Source organism: Oncorhynchus keta, chromosome 18, assembly GCF_023373465.1.
Source record: "Oncorhynchus keta strain PuntledgeMale-10-30-2019 chromosome 18, Oket_V2, whole genome shotgun sequence".
Classification (NCBI taxonomy): domain Eukaryota; kingdom Metazoa; phylum Chordata; class Actinopteri; order Salmoniformes; family Salmonidae; genus Oncorhynchus; species Oncorhynchus keta.
Window position 1 is genome coordinate 53,041,159 of NC_068438.1, and position 13,629 is coordinate 53,054,787.

Below are 13,629 nucleotides of genomic sequence, written 5' to 3' on the forward strand. Positions count from 1 at the left end.
TAACAATGTGTTCTATCTGTCTCTCTGTGTTGTTAATACTGTGTTCTATCTGTCTCTCTGTGTGGTTATACTGTGTTCTATCTGTCTCTCTGTGTGGTTAATACTGTGTTCTATCTGTCTCTCTGTGTGGTTAATACTGTGTTCTATCTGTCTCTCTGTGTGGTTAATACTGTGTTCTATCTGTCTCTCTGTGTGGTTAAACTGTGTTCTATCTGTCTCTCTGTGTGGTTAATACTGTGTTCTATCTGTCTCTCTGTGTGGTTAATACTGTGTTCTATCTGTCTCTCTGTGTGGTTAATACTGTGTTCTATCTGTCTCTCTGTGTTGTTAATACTGTGTTCTATCTGTCTCTCTGTGTGGTTAATGTGTTCTATCTGTCTCTCTGTGTGGTTAATGTGTTCTATCTGTCTCTCTGTGTGGTTAATGTGTTCTAACTGTCTCTGTTCTAACTGTGGTTAATACTGGGTTCTATCTGTCTCTCTGTGTGGTTAATGTGTTCTATCTGTCTCTCTGTGTGGTTAATACTGTGTTCTAACTGTCTCTCTGTGTGGTTAATACTGGGCCCTCTGTCTCTCTGTGTGTTTTACTGTGTTCTATCTGTGTTCTCCAGAGCCCTGGCTGCCTCTGTGTGGTCTCTCTGTGTGGTTAATGTGTTCTATCTGTCTCTCTGTGTGGTTAATGTGTTCTATCTGTCTCTCTGTGTGGTTAAATGTGTTCTATCTGTCTCTGTGTGGTTAATACTGTGTTCTATCTGTCTCTCTGTGTGGTTAATACTGTGTTCTATCTGTCTCTCTGTGTGGTTAATACTGGGTTCTATCTGTCTCTCTGTGTGGTTAATACTGTGTTCTATCTGTCTCTCTGTGTGGTTAATTCTGTGTTCTATCTGTCTCTCTGTGTGGTTAACAATGTGTTCTATCTGTCTCTCTGTGTGGTTAATAACTGTCTCTGTGTGGTTAATACTGGGTTCTATCTGTCTCTCTGTGTGGTTAATGTGTTCTAACTGTCTCTCTGTGTGGTTAATGTGTTCTAACTGTCTCTCTGTGTGGTTAATACTGTGTTCTAACTGTCTCTCTGTGTACTCCAGAGCCCTGGCTGCCTCTGTGTGGTTAATACTGTGTTCTATCTGTCTCTCTGTGTACTCCAGACCCCTGGCTGCCTCTGCTCCCATATGGCAGTTAATGGTTCCATGTGGAGATTTCTATAAGATAGTCTGTGGACTCTCTGTGAACATCAGGAGGTCCTTACATACTGGTGATGTTCTGTCTGAATCATCACAGCAACTGGTAGGATTAATACTGTGAATGACAACATCACAGCAACTGGTAGGATAAGCCTGTCTGAATGACAACATCACAGCAACTGGTAGGATGAATTAGCCTGTCTGAATGACAACATCACAGCAACTGGTGGATGAATTAGCCTGTCTGAATGACAACATCACAGCAACTGGTAGGATGAATTAGCCTGTCTTGACAACATCACAGCAACTGGTAGGATGAATTAGCCTGTCTTTGAATGACACAACATCACAGCAACTGGTAGGATGAATTAGCCTGTCTGAATGACAACATCACAGCAACTGGTAGGATGAATTAGCCTGTCACAGGATCACAGCAACTGAATTAGCCTGTCTTTGAATGACAACATCACAGCAACTGGTAGGATGAATTAGCCTGTCTTTGAATGACAACATCACAGCAACTGATAGGATGAATTAGCCAGAAGGACAACATCACATCAACTGGTAGGATGAATTAGCCATCTGAATGACAACATCACAGCAACTGGTAGGATGAATTAGCCTGTCTGAATGACAACATCACAGCAACTGGTAGGATGAATTAGCCTGTCTGAATGACAACATCACAGCAACTGGTAGGATGAATTAGCCTGTCTGAATGACAACATCACAGCAACTGGTAGGATGAATTAGCCTGTCTGAATGACAACATCACAGCAACTGGTAGGATGAATTAGCCTGTCTGAATGACAACATCACAGCAACTGGTAGGATGAATTAGCCTGTCTTTGAATGACAACATCACAGCAACTGGTAGGATGAATTAGCCTGTCTGAATGACAACATCACAGCAACTGGTAGGATGAATTAGCCTGTCTGAATGACAACATCACAGCAACTGGTAGGATGAATTAGCCTGTCTGAATGACAACATCACAGCAACTGGTAGGATGAATTAGCCTGTCTTTGAATGACAACATCACAGCAACTGATAGGATGAATTAGCCTGTCTGAAGGACAACATCACATCAACTGGTAGGATGAATTAGCCTGTCTGAATGACAACATCACATCAACTGGTAGGATGAATTAGCCTGTCTGAATGACAACATCACAGCAACTGGTAGGATGAATTAGCCTGTCTGAATGACAACATCACAGCAACTGGTAGGATGAATTAGCCTGTCTGAATGACAACATCACAGCAACTGGTAGGATGAATTAGCCTGTCTGAATGACAACATCACAGCAACTGGTAGGATGAATTAGCCTGTCTGAATGACAACATCACAGCAACTGGTAGGATGAATTAGCCTGTCTGAATGACAACATCACAGCAACTGGTAGGATGAATTAGCCTGTCTTTGAATGACAACATCACAGCAACTGGTAGGATGAATTAGCCTGTCTGAATGACAACATCACAGCAACTGGTAGGATGAATTAGCCTGTCTTTGAATGACAACATCACAGCAACTGGTAGGATGAATTAGCCTGTCTGAATGACAACATCACAGCAACTGGTAGGATGAATTAGCCTGTCTGAATGACAACATCACAGCAACTGGTAGGATGAATTAGCCTGTCTTTGAATGACAACATCACAGCAACTGGTAGGATGAATTAGCCTGTCTGAAGGACAACATCACAGCAACTGGTAGGATGAATTAGCCTGTCTGAATGACAACATCACATCAACAGCCTGTCTGAATGACAACATCACAGCAACTGGTAGGATGAATTAGCCTGTCTGAATGACAACATCACAGCAACTGGTAGGATGAATTACTGGTACTGGTAGGATGAATTAGCCTGTCTGAATGACAACATCACAGCAACTGGTAGGATGAATTAGCCTGTCTGAATGACAACATCACAACAACTGGTAGGATGAATTAGCCTGTCTGAACAACATCACAGCAACTGGTAGGATGAATTAGCCTGTCTTTGAATGACAACATCACAGCAACTGGTAGGATGAATTAGCCTGTCTGAATGACAACATCACAGCAACTGGTAGGATGAATTAGCCTGTCTGAATGACAACATCACAACAACTGGTAGGATGAATTAGCCTGTCTGAATGACAACGTCACAGCAACTGGTAGGATGAATTAGCCTGTCTTTGAATGACAACATCACAGCAACTGGTAGGATGAATTAGCCTGTCTTTGAATGACAACATCACAGCAACTGGTAGGATGAATTAGCCTGTCTGAATGACAACATCACAGCAACTGGTAGGATGAATTAGCCTGTCTGAATGACAACATCACAGCAACTGGTAGGATGAATTAGCCTGTCTTTGAATGACAACATCACAGCAACTGGTAGGATGAATTAGCCTGTCTTTGAATGACAACATCACAGCAACTGGTAGGATGAATTAGCCTGTCTGAATGACAACATCACAGCAACTGGTAGGATGAATTAGCCTGTCTGAATGACAACATCACAGCAACTGGTAGGATGAATTAGCCTGTCTGAATGACAACATCACAGCAACTGGTAGGATGAATTAGCCTGTCTGAATGACAACATCACAGCAACTGGTAGGATGAATTAGCCTGTCTGAATGACAACATCACAGTAACTGGTAGGATGAATTAGCCTGTCTGAATGACAACGTCACAGCAGCTGGTAGGATGAATTAGCCTGTCTGAATGACAACGTCACAGCAACTGGTAGGATGAATTAGCCTGTCTGAATGACAACATCACAGCAACTGGTAGGATGAATTAGCCTGTCTGAATAACGACATCACAACAACTGGTAGGATGAATTAGCCTGTCTGAATGACAACATCACAGTAACTGGTAGGATGAATTAGCCTGTCTGAATAACAACATCACAACAACTGGTAGGATGAATTAGCCTGTCTGAATGACAACATCACAGCAACTGGTAGGATGAATTAGCCTGTCTGAAGGACAACATCACAGCAACTGGTAGGATGAATTAGCCTGTCTGAATGACAACATCACAGCAACTGGTAGGATGAATTAGCCTGTCTTTGAATGACATCATCACAGCAACTGGTAGGATGAATTAGCCTGTCTGAATGACAACATCACAGCAACTGGTAGGATGAATTAGCCTGTCTGAATGACAACATCACAGCAACTGGTAGGATGAATTAGCCTGTCTGAATGACAACATCACAGCAACTGGTAGGATGAATTAGCCTGTCTGAATGACAACATCACAGCAACTGGTAGGATGAATTAGCCTGTCTGAATGACAACATCACATCAACTGGTAGGATGAATTAGCCTGTCTGAATGACAACATCACAGCAACTGGTAGGATGAATTAGCCTGTCTGAAGACAACATCACAGTAACTGGTAGGATGAATTAGCCTGTCTGAATGACAACATCACAGCAACTGGTAGGATGAATTAGCCTGTCTGGAAGACAACATCACAGTAACTGGTAGGATGAATTAGCCTGTCTGAATAACAACATCACAGTAACTGGTAGGATGAATTAGCCTGTCTGAATGACAACATCACAGCAACTGGTAGGATGAATTAGCCTGTCTGGAAGACAACATCACAGTAACTGGTAGGATGAATTAGCCTGTCTGAATAACAACATCACAGTAACTGGTAGGATGAATTAGCCTGTCTGAAGACAACATCACAGCAACTGGTAGGATGAATTAGCCTGTCTGGAAGACAAATCACAGTAACTGGTAGGATGAATTAGCCTGTCTGAATAACAACAGCAGTAACTGGTAGGATGAATTAGCCTGTCTGAATGACAACATCACAGCAACTGGTAGGATGAATTAGCCTGTCTGGAAGACAACATCACAGTAACTGGTAGGATGAATTAGCCTGTCTGAATAACAACATCACAGTAACTGGTAGGATGAATTAGCCTGTCTGAATGACAACATCACAGCAACTGGTAGGATGAATTAGCCTGTCTGAATGACAACATCACAGCAACTGGTAGGATGAATTAGCCTGTCTGAATGACAACATCACAGCAACTGGTAGGATGAATTAGCCTGTCTGGAAGACAACATCACAGTAACTGGTAGGATGAATTAGCCTGTCTGAATGACAACGTCACAGCAGCTGGTAGGATGAATTAGCCTGTCTGGAAGACAACATCACAGTAACTGGTAGGATGAATTAGCCTGTCTGAATAACAACATCACAGTAACTGGTAGGATGAATTAGCCTGTCTGAATGACAACATCACAGCAACTGGTAGGATGAATTAGCCTGTCTGAATGACAACTCACAGCAACTGGTAGGATGAATTAGCCTGTCTTTGAATAACAACATCACAACAACTGGTAGGATGAATTAGCCTGTCTGAATGACAACATCACAGCAACTGGTAGGATGAATTAGCCTGTCTGAATGACAACATCACAGCAACTGGTAGGATGAATTAGCCTGTCTGAAGGACAACATCACAGCAACTGGTAGGATGAATTAGCCTGTCTTTGAATGACATCATCACAGCAACTGGTAGGATGAATTAGCCTGTCTGAATGACAACATCACAGCAACTGGTAGGATGAATTAGCCTGTCTGAATAACGACATCACAACAACTGGTAGGATGAATTAGCCTGTCTGAATGACAACATCACAGCAACTGGTAGGATGAATTAGCCTGTCTGGAAGACAACATCACAGTAACTGGTAGGATGAATTAGCCTGTCTGAATAACAACATCACAGTAACTGGTAGGATGAATTAGCCTGTCTGAATAACAACATCACAGTAACTGGTAGGATGAATTAGCCTGTCTGAATGACAACATCACAGCAACTGGTAGGATGAATTAGCCTGTCTGAATGACAACATCACAGCAACTGGTAGGATGAATTAGCCTGTCTGAATGACAACATCACAGCAACTGGTAGGATGAATTAGCCTGTCTGAATAACAACATCACAGTAACTGGTAGGATGAATTAGCCTGTCTGAATAACAACATCACAGCAACTGGTAGGATGAATTAGCCTGTCTGAATGACAACATCACAGCAACTGGTAGGATGAATTAGCCTGTCTGGAAGACAACATCACAGTAACTGGTAGGATGAATTAGCCTGTCTGAATAACAACATCACAGTAACTGGTAGGATGAATTAGCCTGTCTGAATAACAACATCACAGTAACTGGTAGGATGAATTAGCCTGTCTGAATAACAACATCACAGTAACTGGTAGGATGAATTAGCCTGTCTGAATAACAACATCACAGTAACTGGTAGGATGAATTAGCCTGTCTGAATAACAACATCACAGTAACTGGTAGGATGAATTAGCCTGTCTGAATAACAACATCACAGTAACTGGTAGGATGAATTAGCCTGTCTGAATGACAACATCACAGTAACTGGTAGGATGAATTAGCCTGTCTGAATGACAACATCACAGCAACTGGTAGGATGAATTAGCCTGTCTTTGAATGACAACATCACAGCAACTGGTAGGATGAATTAGCCTGTCTGAATAACAACATCACAACAACTGGTAGGATGAATTAGCCTGTCTGAATAACAACATCACAGTAACTGGTAGGATGAATTAGCCTGTCTGAATGACAACATCACAGTAACTGGTAGGATGAATTAGCCTTTTTTCAAAGCTAGTTTAAACCCTAGTTAACTCATGAGGACTATTTTCCTCATCTCTGTGCAGATGACGGCCTCCGATGGCTGTCCGGAGAGTTTAGCTTATGTTCCCCACTCAAGAAGACGGACTTGGATGGTTTTAAGGCCTGGCTCCAAGAGACCTGGGTGAATCTGGCCATGGTTGACTATCCTTACGAAGCTAACTTCCTCCAACCGCTCCCACGCTGGCCAATACAGGTACACACATATATATATATTATATTATATATGTATTATTATATATATATCTATATCAAATTTCTATATCTTTCATAATAATGTATTAAATTGTATTACACAAGTAGAATAAGAAATCTCCTAGTGTTTTACATAGTAGCCCAATTGTTAATAATTTAATAGTTCATATTTTGTTTTACTTACAGAAAAGGTTAAAACAAGGGAAGTGAAAAATCACATTAGTTATTATTTACACACAATTATTGTCTTTCTACCTCACTGAATCCTTTCAACCTGTCCTACCCAGTGAATGTACTGTTTCCAATTAGCTGTCTCTACTTCCTTTATCTGCTCTGCCACATCCTCTCTGTCTCTACTTCCTTTAGCTGCTCTGCCACATCCTCTCTGTCTCTACTTCCTTTAGCTGCTCTGCCACATCCTCTCTGTCTCTACTTCCTTTAGCTGCTCTGCCACATCCTCTCTGTCTCTACTTCCTCCTTTATCTGCTCTGCCACATCCTCTCTGTCTCTACTTCCTTTAGCTGCTCTGCCACATCCTCTCTGTCTCTACTTCCTTTAGCTGCTCTGCCACATCCTCTCTGTCTCTACTTCCTTTAGCTGCTCTGCCACATCCTCTCTGTCTCTACTTCCTTTAGCTGCTCTGCCACATCCTCTCTGTCTCTACTTCCTTTAGCTGCCACATCCTCTCTGTCTCTACTTCCTTTATCTGCTCTGCCACATCCTCTCTGTCTCTACTTCCTTTAGCTGCTCTGCCACATCCTCTCTGTCTCTACTTCCTTTAGCTGCCACATCCTCTCTGTCTCTACTTCCTTTATCTGCTCTGCCACATCCTCTCTGTCTCTACTTCCTTTATCTGCTCTGCCACATCCTCTCTGTCTCTACTTCCTTTATCTGCTCTGCCACATCCTCTCTGTCTCTACTTCCTTTAGCTGCTCTGCCACATCCTCTCTGCCTCTACTTCCTTTAGCTGCTCTGCCACATCCTCTCTGTCTCTACTTCCTTTAGCTGCTCTGCCACATCCTCTCTGTCTCTACTTCCTTTAGCTGCCACATCCTCTCTGTCTCTACTTCCTTTATCTGCTCTGCCACATCCTCTCTGTCTCTACTTCCTTTAGCTGCTCTGCCACATCCTCTCTGCCTCTACTTCCTTTATCTGCTCTGCCACATCCTCTCTGTCTCTACTTCCTTTAGCTGCTCTGCCACATCCTCTCTGTCTCTACTTCCTTTAGCTGCCACATCCTCTCTGTCTCTACTTCCTTTATCTGCTCTGCCACATCCTCTCTGTCTCTACTTCCTTTAGCTGCTCTGCCACATCCTCTCTGTCTCTACTTCCTTTATCTGCTCTGCCACATCCTCTCTGTCTCTACTTCATCCTTTATCTGCTCTGCCACATCCTCTCTGTCTCTACTTCCTCCTTTATCTGCTCTGCCACATCCTCTCTGTCTCTACTTCCTCCTTTATCTGCTCTGCCACATCCTTTCTGTCTTTACTTCACTTCCTTTAGCTGCTCTGCCACATCCTCTCTGTCTCTACTTCCTTTAGCTGCTCTGCCACATCCTCTCTGTCTCTACTTCCTTTATCTGCCACATCCTCTCTGTCTCTACTTCCTTTAGCTGCTCTGCCACATCCTCTCTGTCTCTACTTCCTTTAGCTGCCACATCCTCTCTGTCTCTACTTCCTTTATCTGCTCTGCCACATCCTCTCTGTCTCTACTTCCTTTAGCTGCCACATCCTCTCTGTCTCTACTTCCTTTAGCTGCCCTGCCACATCCTCTCTGTCTCTACTTCCTTTATCTGCTCTGCCACATCCTCTCTGTCTCTACTTCCTTTAGCTGCCACATCCTCTCTGTCTCTACTTCCTTTAGCTGCTCTGCCACATCCTCTCTGTCTCTACTTCCTTTAGCTGCCACATCCTCTCTGTCTCTACTTCCTTTAGCTGCCACATCCTCTCTGTCTCTACTTCCTTTAGCTGCTCTGCCACATCCTCTCTGTCTCTACTTCCTTTAGCTGCCACATCCTCTCTGTCTCTACTTCCTTTATCTGCTCTGCCACATCCTCTCTGTCTCTACTTCCTTTAGCTGCTCTGCCACATCCTCTCTGTCTCTACTTCCTTTAGCTGCCACATCCTCTCTGTCTCTACTTCCTTTAGCTGCTCTGCCACATCCTCTCTGTCTCTACTTCCTTTAGCTGCCACATCCTCTCTGTCTCTACTTCCTTTATCTGCTCTGCCACATCCTCTCTGTCTCTACTTCCTTTATCTGCTCTGCCACATCCTCTCTGTCTCTACTTCCTTTAGCTGCTCTGCCACATCCTCTCTGTCTCTACTTCCTTTATCTGCTCTGCCACATCCTCTCTGTCTCTACTTCCTTTAGCTGCTCTGCCACATCCTCTCTGTCTCTACTTCCTTTAGCTGCCACATCCTCTCTGTCTCTACTTCCTTTATCTGCTCTGCCACATCCTCTCTGTCTCTCCTTCCTTTATCTGCTCTGCCACATCCTCTCTGTCTCTACTTCCTTTATCTGCCACATCCTCTCTGTCTCTACTTCCTTTATCTGCCACATCCTCTCTGTCTCTACTTCCTTTAGCTGCTCTGCCACATCCTCTCTGTCTCTACTTCCTTTATCTGCCACATCCTCTCGGTCTCTACTTCCTTTAGCTGCTCTGCCACATCCTCTCTGTCTCTACTTCCTCCGTTTATTCCAAATGAGCTAAAGACTGTGAATATCTATACAGACTCTGACCATCATTCTTTGTACCAGCTCCTCTGACACGTCACGTCCCCAACCAAGGCAGCACCATTGAACCTAAACCCTAAACCCTGAACCCTAAACCCTAAACCCTGCTAGTTCTTGCTCACCCTCCTGGGGTGCTCCAACCATCCTGTGAGTTATATGAGATGTCCACTGTTCTGTTACTTTTTCATTAGTATAAATATATCAACTTTAAAAAATAAAAATAAATGGTGGTCCTCATTGATATATATAAATCCTAAATCCCCTAGTGGTGCAGCAGGTTAACAGACACAGAGAAGCTAAATGGACATTTGGAGCCGTTGTGGCTCAGTGCCTGTAATGTATGCCTGCCCTATGGGTGGTTTAAGCGGTTTAGCCAGTGAGCTTTTTTAATGACAAAGCTAATGTGATTATGTGAGTGACTGTGGGAAGGGAGTATTGAGGGTTTAAAGGGGGAAATCTGTTGGCAAAGATGAATGTAGGAGACTAATCCTATCTGAAAAGTAGAGAGGAGATGCTTCAGAGCAATTGCTGGATGTTTTTTCTTTTTTCATGGTATAAATCTGCGGTTCAGACATGCCTGTTGCTCTACCCCTCCTTCTCATATATCCATCGACATCCTCCCCCTTCCTCCTCCTCCTCCTCCTCCCTCCCCCTTCCTCCTCCTCCCCCTTCCTCCTCCTCCTCCTCCTCCTCCCCCTCCTCCTCCCCCCCTTCCTCCTCCTCCTCCTCCTCCTCCTCCTCCTCCTCCTCCTCCTCCTCCTCCTCCCCTTCCTCCTCAACCTCCCCCCCTCCTCCTCCTCCCCCCTCCTCCTCCTCCTCAACCTCCTCCCCCTTCCTCCTCCTCCTCCTCCTCAACCTCCTCCCCCTCCTCCCCCTTCCTCCTCCTCTTCCTCCTCAACCTCCTCCCCCTCCTCCTCCTCCCCCTTCATCCTCATCCTCCCCCTCCTCCTCCTCCCCCTTCCTCCTCCACCTCCTCCCCCCTCATACTCCTCCTCCCCCTTCCTCCTCAACCTCCTCCCCCTCCTCCCCTAGCCCGCCTGTAGACAAAAGCCTCAGTAACAGCCTCCATTCTGCCAGAACTCCAGTCCAACATCCTAACAAGCAGCCACAGTCTCTCCAGCAGCCTTTACAAAGACTGACAGAACAAAAACAGCTAGCAGACAGAACAGGACAGGCAGCAAACTCTGCTGCTACCATGACAACTACCAATACAGTAACTATGTCTGAAAGAGAAACCACGAACGATGAAAAAAAAAAAACCCATTTTAAATGTATCTCAACTGCAGTAATTGTCACTATAGATGAAACAGTCACTTTTGTAAAGTTGAGAAGTTGTCCTGGTAGGGTGAGAATGAGGCGGGGAAACCAGGTCGATAAATCTTTTAACAACTAAATATGTCTCCTTGCTATGCAGAGCTATACATTTAAATGAAGCCTTTAGTTTCATTCCACTTAATTTCATATGTAAATTAGACACTACCGTTTTTTTAAGTGAAATGTTTGAGAGAGAGAGAGAGAGAGAGAGAGAGAGAGACACAGAGAGAGAGAGAGAGAGACAGAGAGAGAGAGAGAGAGAGAGAGAGAGAGAGAGAGAGAGAGAGAGAGAGAGAGAGAGAGAGAGAGAGAGAGAGATGATTGAGCCGTTTGGATTTGGACTGAAATGGAACTGAGGTGTTTGTTTTGTAAACAAAGTGCTTTAAAAGGTTACCTATGAAAAAAACTCTTACTTATTACCTAGTATTACTATTTCATTAGCGGGAGAAGTATTTTCACTCTGCCGTTGTCTGAGGTATTAATTCATTAGTAATTGTTCCATGTTTGTGCCTCACGGACCCAAAAAATCCTGTATTTACTATACTGAGAATTGTCATTTCTAAGCCCAAACTATCTGCCAACCGTGATATCTTTTGTTGTTTTGTTCCCAGGTGGTGTGCAAACACCTTAGCTTTGACCCCAGCAGTGTGTCAGACTACCAGCTGTTAGGGGGCATCTCTGAAGCTGCTAGAGTCTACTACAACTACACAGGAAACTGTCCTTGTCTCAACACTTCCTCTACGGCTACAGGGAATCTGGGCTCCATCGGCTGGTACTACCAGGTAACACAAACTCACAGGTTGTTTCTGAGATGGCACCCTATTCCCTATATAGAGCTCTTGTCAAAGAGCTAAGTTAAGTAGTGCTCTAATTAGGGAATGGGGCTCTGGTCAGGTAGTGCTCTAATTAGGGAATATGGCTCTGGTCAGGTAGTGCTCTAATTAGGGAATAGGGCTCTGGTCAAAGGTAGTGCTCTAATTAGGGAATATGGCTCTGGTCAGGTAGTGCTCTAATTAGGGAATAGGGCTCTGGTCAAAGGTAGTGCTCTAATTAGGGAATAGGGCTCTGGTTAAGTAGTGCTCTAATTAGGGAATAGGGCTCTGGTCAAAGGTAGTGCTCTAATTAGGGAATAGGGCTCTGGTTAAGTAGTGCTCTAATTAGAGAATAGGGCTCTGGTTAAGTAGTGCTCTAATTAGGGGATAGGGCTCTGGTAAAGTCGTGCTCTAATTAGGGAATAGGGCTCTGTTCATGTAGTGCTCTAATTAGGGAATAGGGCTCTGGTTAAGTAGTGCTCTAATTAGGGAATAGGGCTCTGGTCAAGTAGTGCTCTAATTAGGGAATAGGGCTCTGTTCATGTAGTGCTCTAATTAGGGAATAGGGCTCTGGTCAAAGGTAGTGCTCTAATTAGGGAATAGGGCTGTGGTTAAGTAGTGCTCTAATTAGGGAATAGGGCTCTGGTCAAAGGTAGTGCTCTAATTAGGGAATAGGGCTGTGGTTAAGTAGTGCTCTAATTAGGGAATAGGGCTCTGGTCAAAGGTAGTGCTCTAATTAGGGAATAGGGCTCTGGTTAAGTAGTGCTCTAATTAGGGAATAGGGATCTCTGGTTAAGTAGTGCTCTAATTAGGGAATAGGGCTCTGGTCAAGCAGTGCTCTAATTAGGGAATAGGGCTCTGTTCAAGTAGTGCTCTAATTAGGGAATAGGGCTCTGGTCAAGTAGTGCTCTAATTAGGGACTATGGCTCTGGTCAGGTAGTGCTCTAATTAGGGAATAGGGCTCTGGTCAAAGGTAGTGCTCTAATTAGGGAATAGGGCTCTGGTCATGTAGTGCTCTAATTAGGGAATAGGGCTCTGGTCAAGTAGTGCTCTAATTAGGGACTATGGCTCTGGTCAGGTAGTGCTCTAATTAGGGAATAGGGCTCTGGTCAAAGGTAGTGCTCTAATTAGGGACTATGGCTCCGGTCAAGTAGTGCTCTAATTAGGGAATAGGGCTCTGGTCAAGTAGTGCTCTAATTAGGGACTATGGCTCTGGTCAGGTAGTGCTCTAATTAGGGAATAGGGCTCTGGTCAAAGGTAGTGCTCTAATTAGGGAAGAGGGCTCTGGTCAAGTAGTGCTCTAATTAGGGAATAGGGCTCTGGTCAGGTAGTGCTCTAATTAGGGAATAGGGCTCTGGTCAGGTAGTGCTCTGTAAAGAGCTAGACTCAGCAACAGGTGGGGGGAGGGGTGTAAATTCACCAGGAATTTAGCTAAAAATGTTTTTAATTTAGGAAATCTGCTCCCAAGTATTCCCACGGATAAAAAAAGAGATGTGATCATGTTTCATTGAGTACGTTTACATGGGCAGTAGTACTTGGATGTGAAACTGGTTATGGCAGAAGGCTGAGTATGGCATTAGTCTTGTAAACACCATCCTCTGCTCATCTTAATCGGCGTACGGTCAAAATCTATAGTAGTAGTTCCCTACCTCTAGAATAGAGAATAGTAGTTCCCTACCCCTGGAATAGAG

General features: G+C 44.0%; 1 protein-coding gene across 1 annotated transcript in view; it reads left to right on the top strand.

The window, feature by feature from the left end:
• Window positions 1-13,629, top strand: part of prcp (prolylcarboxypeptidase (angiotensinase C)) — a 94,248-nt gene that overhangs the window by 50,746 nt on the left and 29,873 nt on the right. Inside the window, 4 exon segments of the mRNA XM_052468711.1 lie at window positions 1,145-1,237; window positions 1,444-1,490; window positions 6,911-7,080; window positions 11,738-11,908. Coding sequence (XP_052324671.1) covers window positions 1,145-1,237; window positions 1,444-1,490; window positions 6,911-7,080; window positions 11,738-11,908 — 481 coding nt within the window.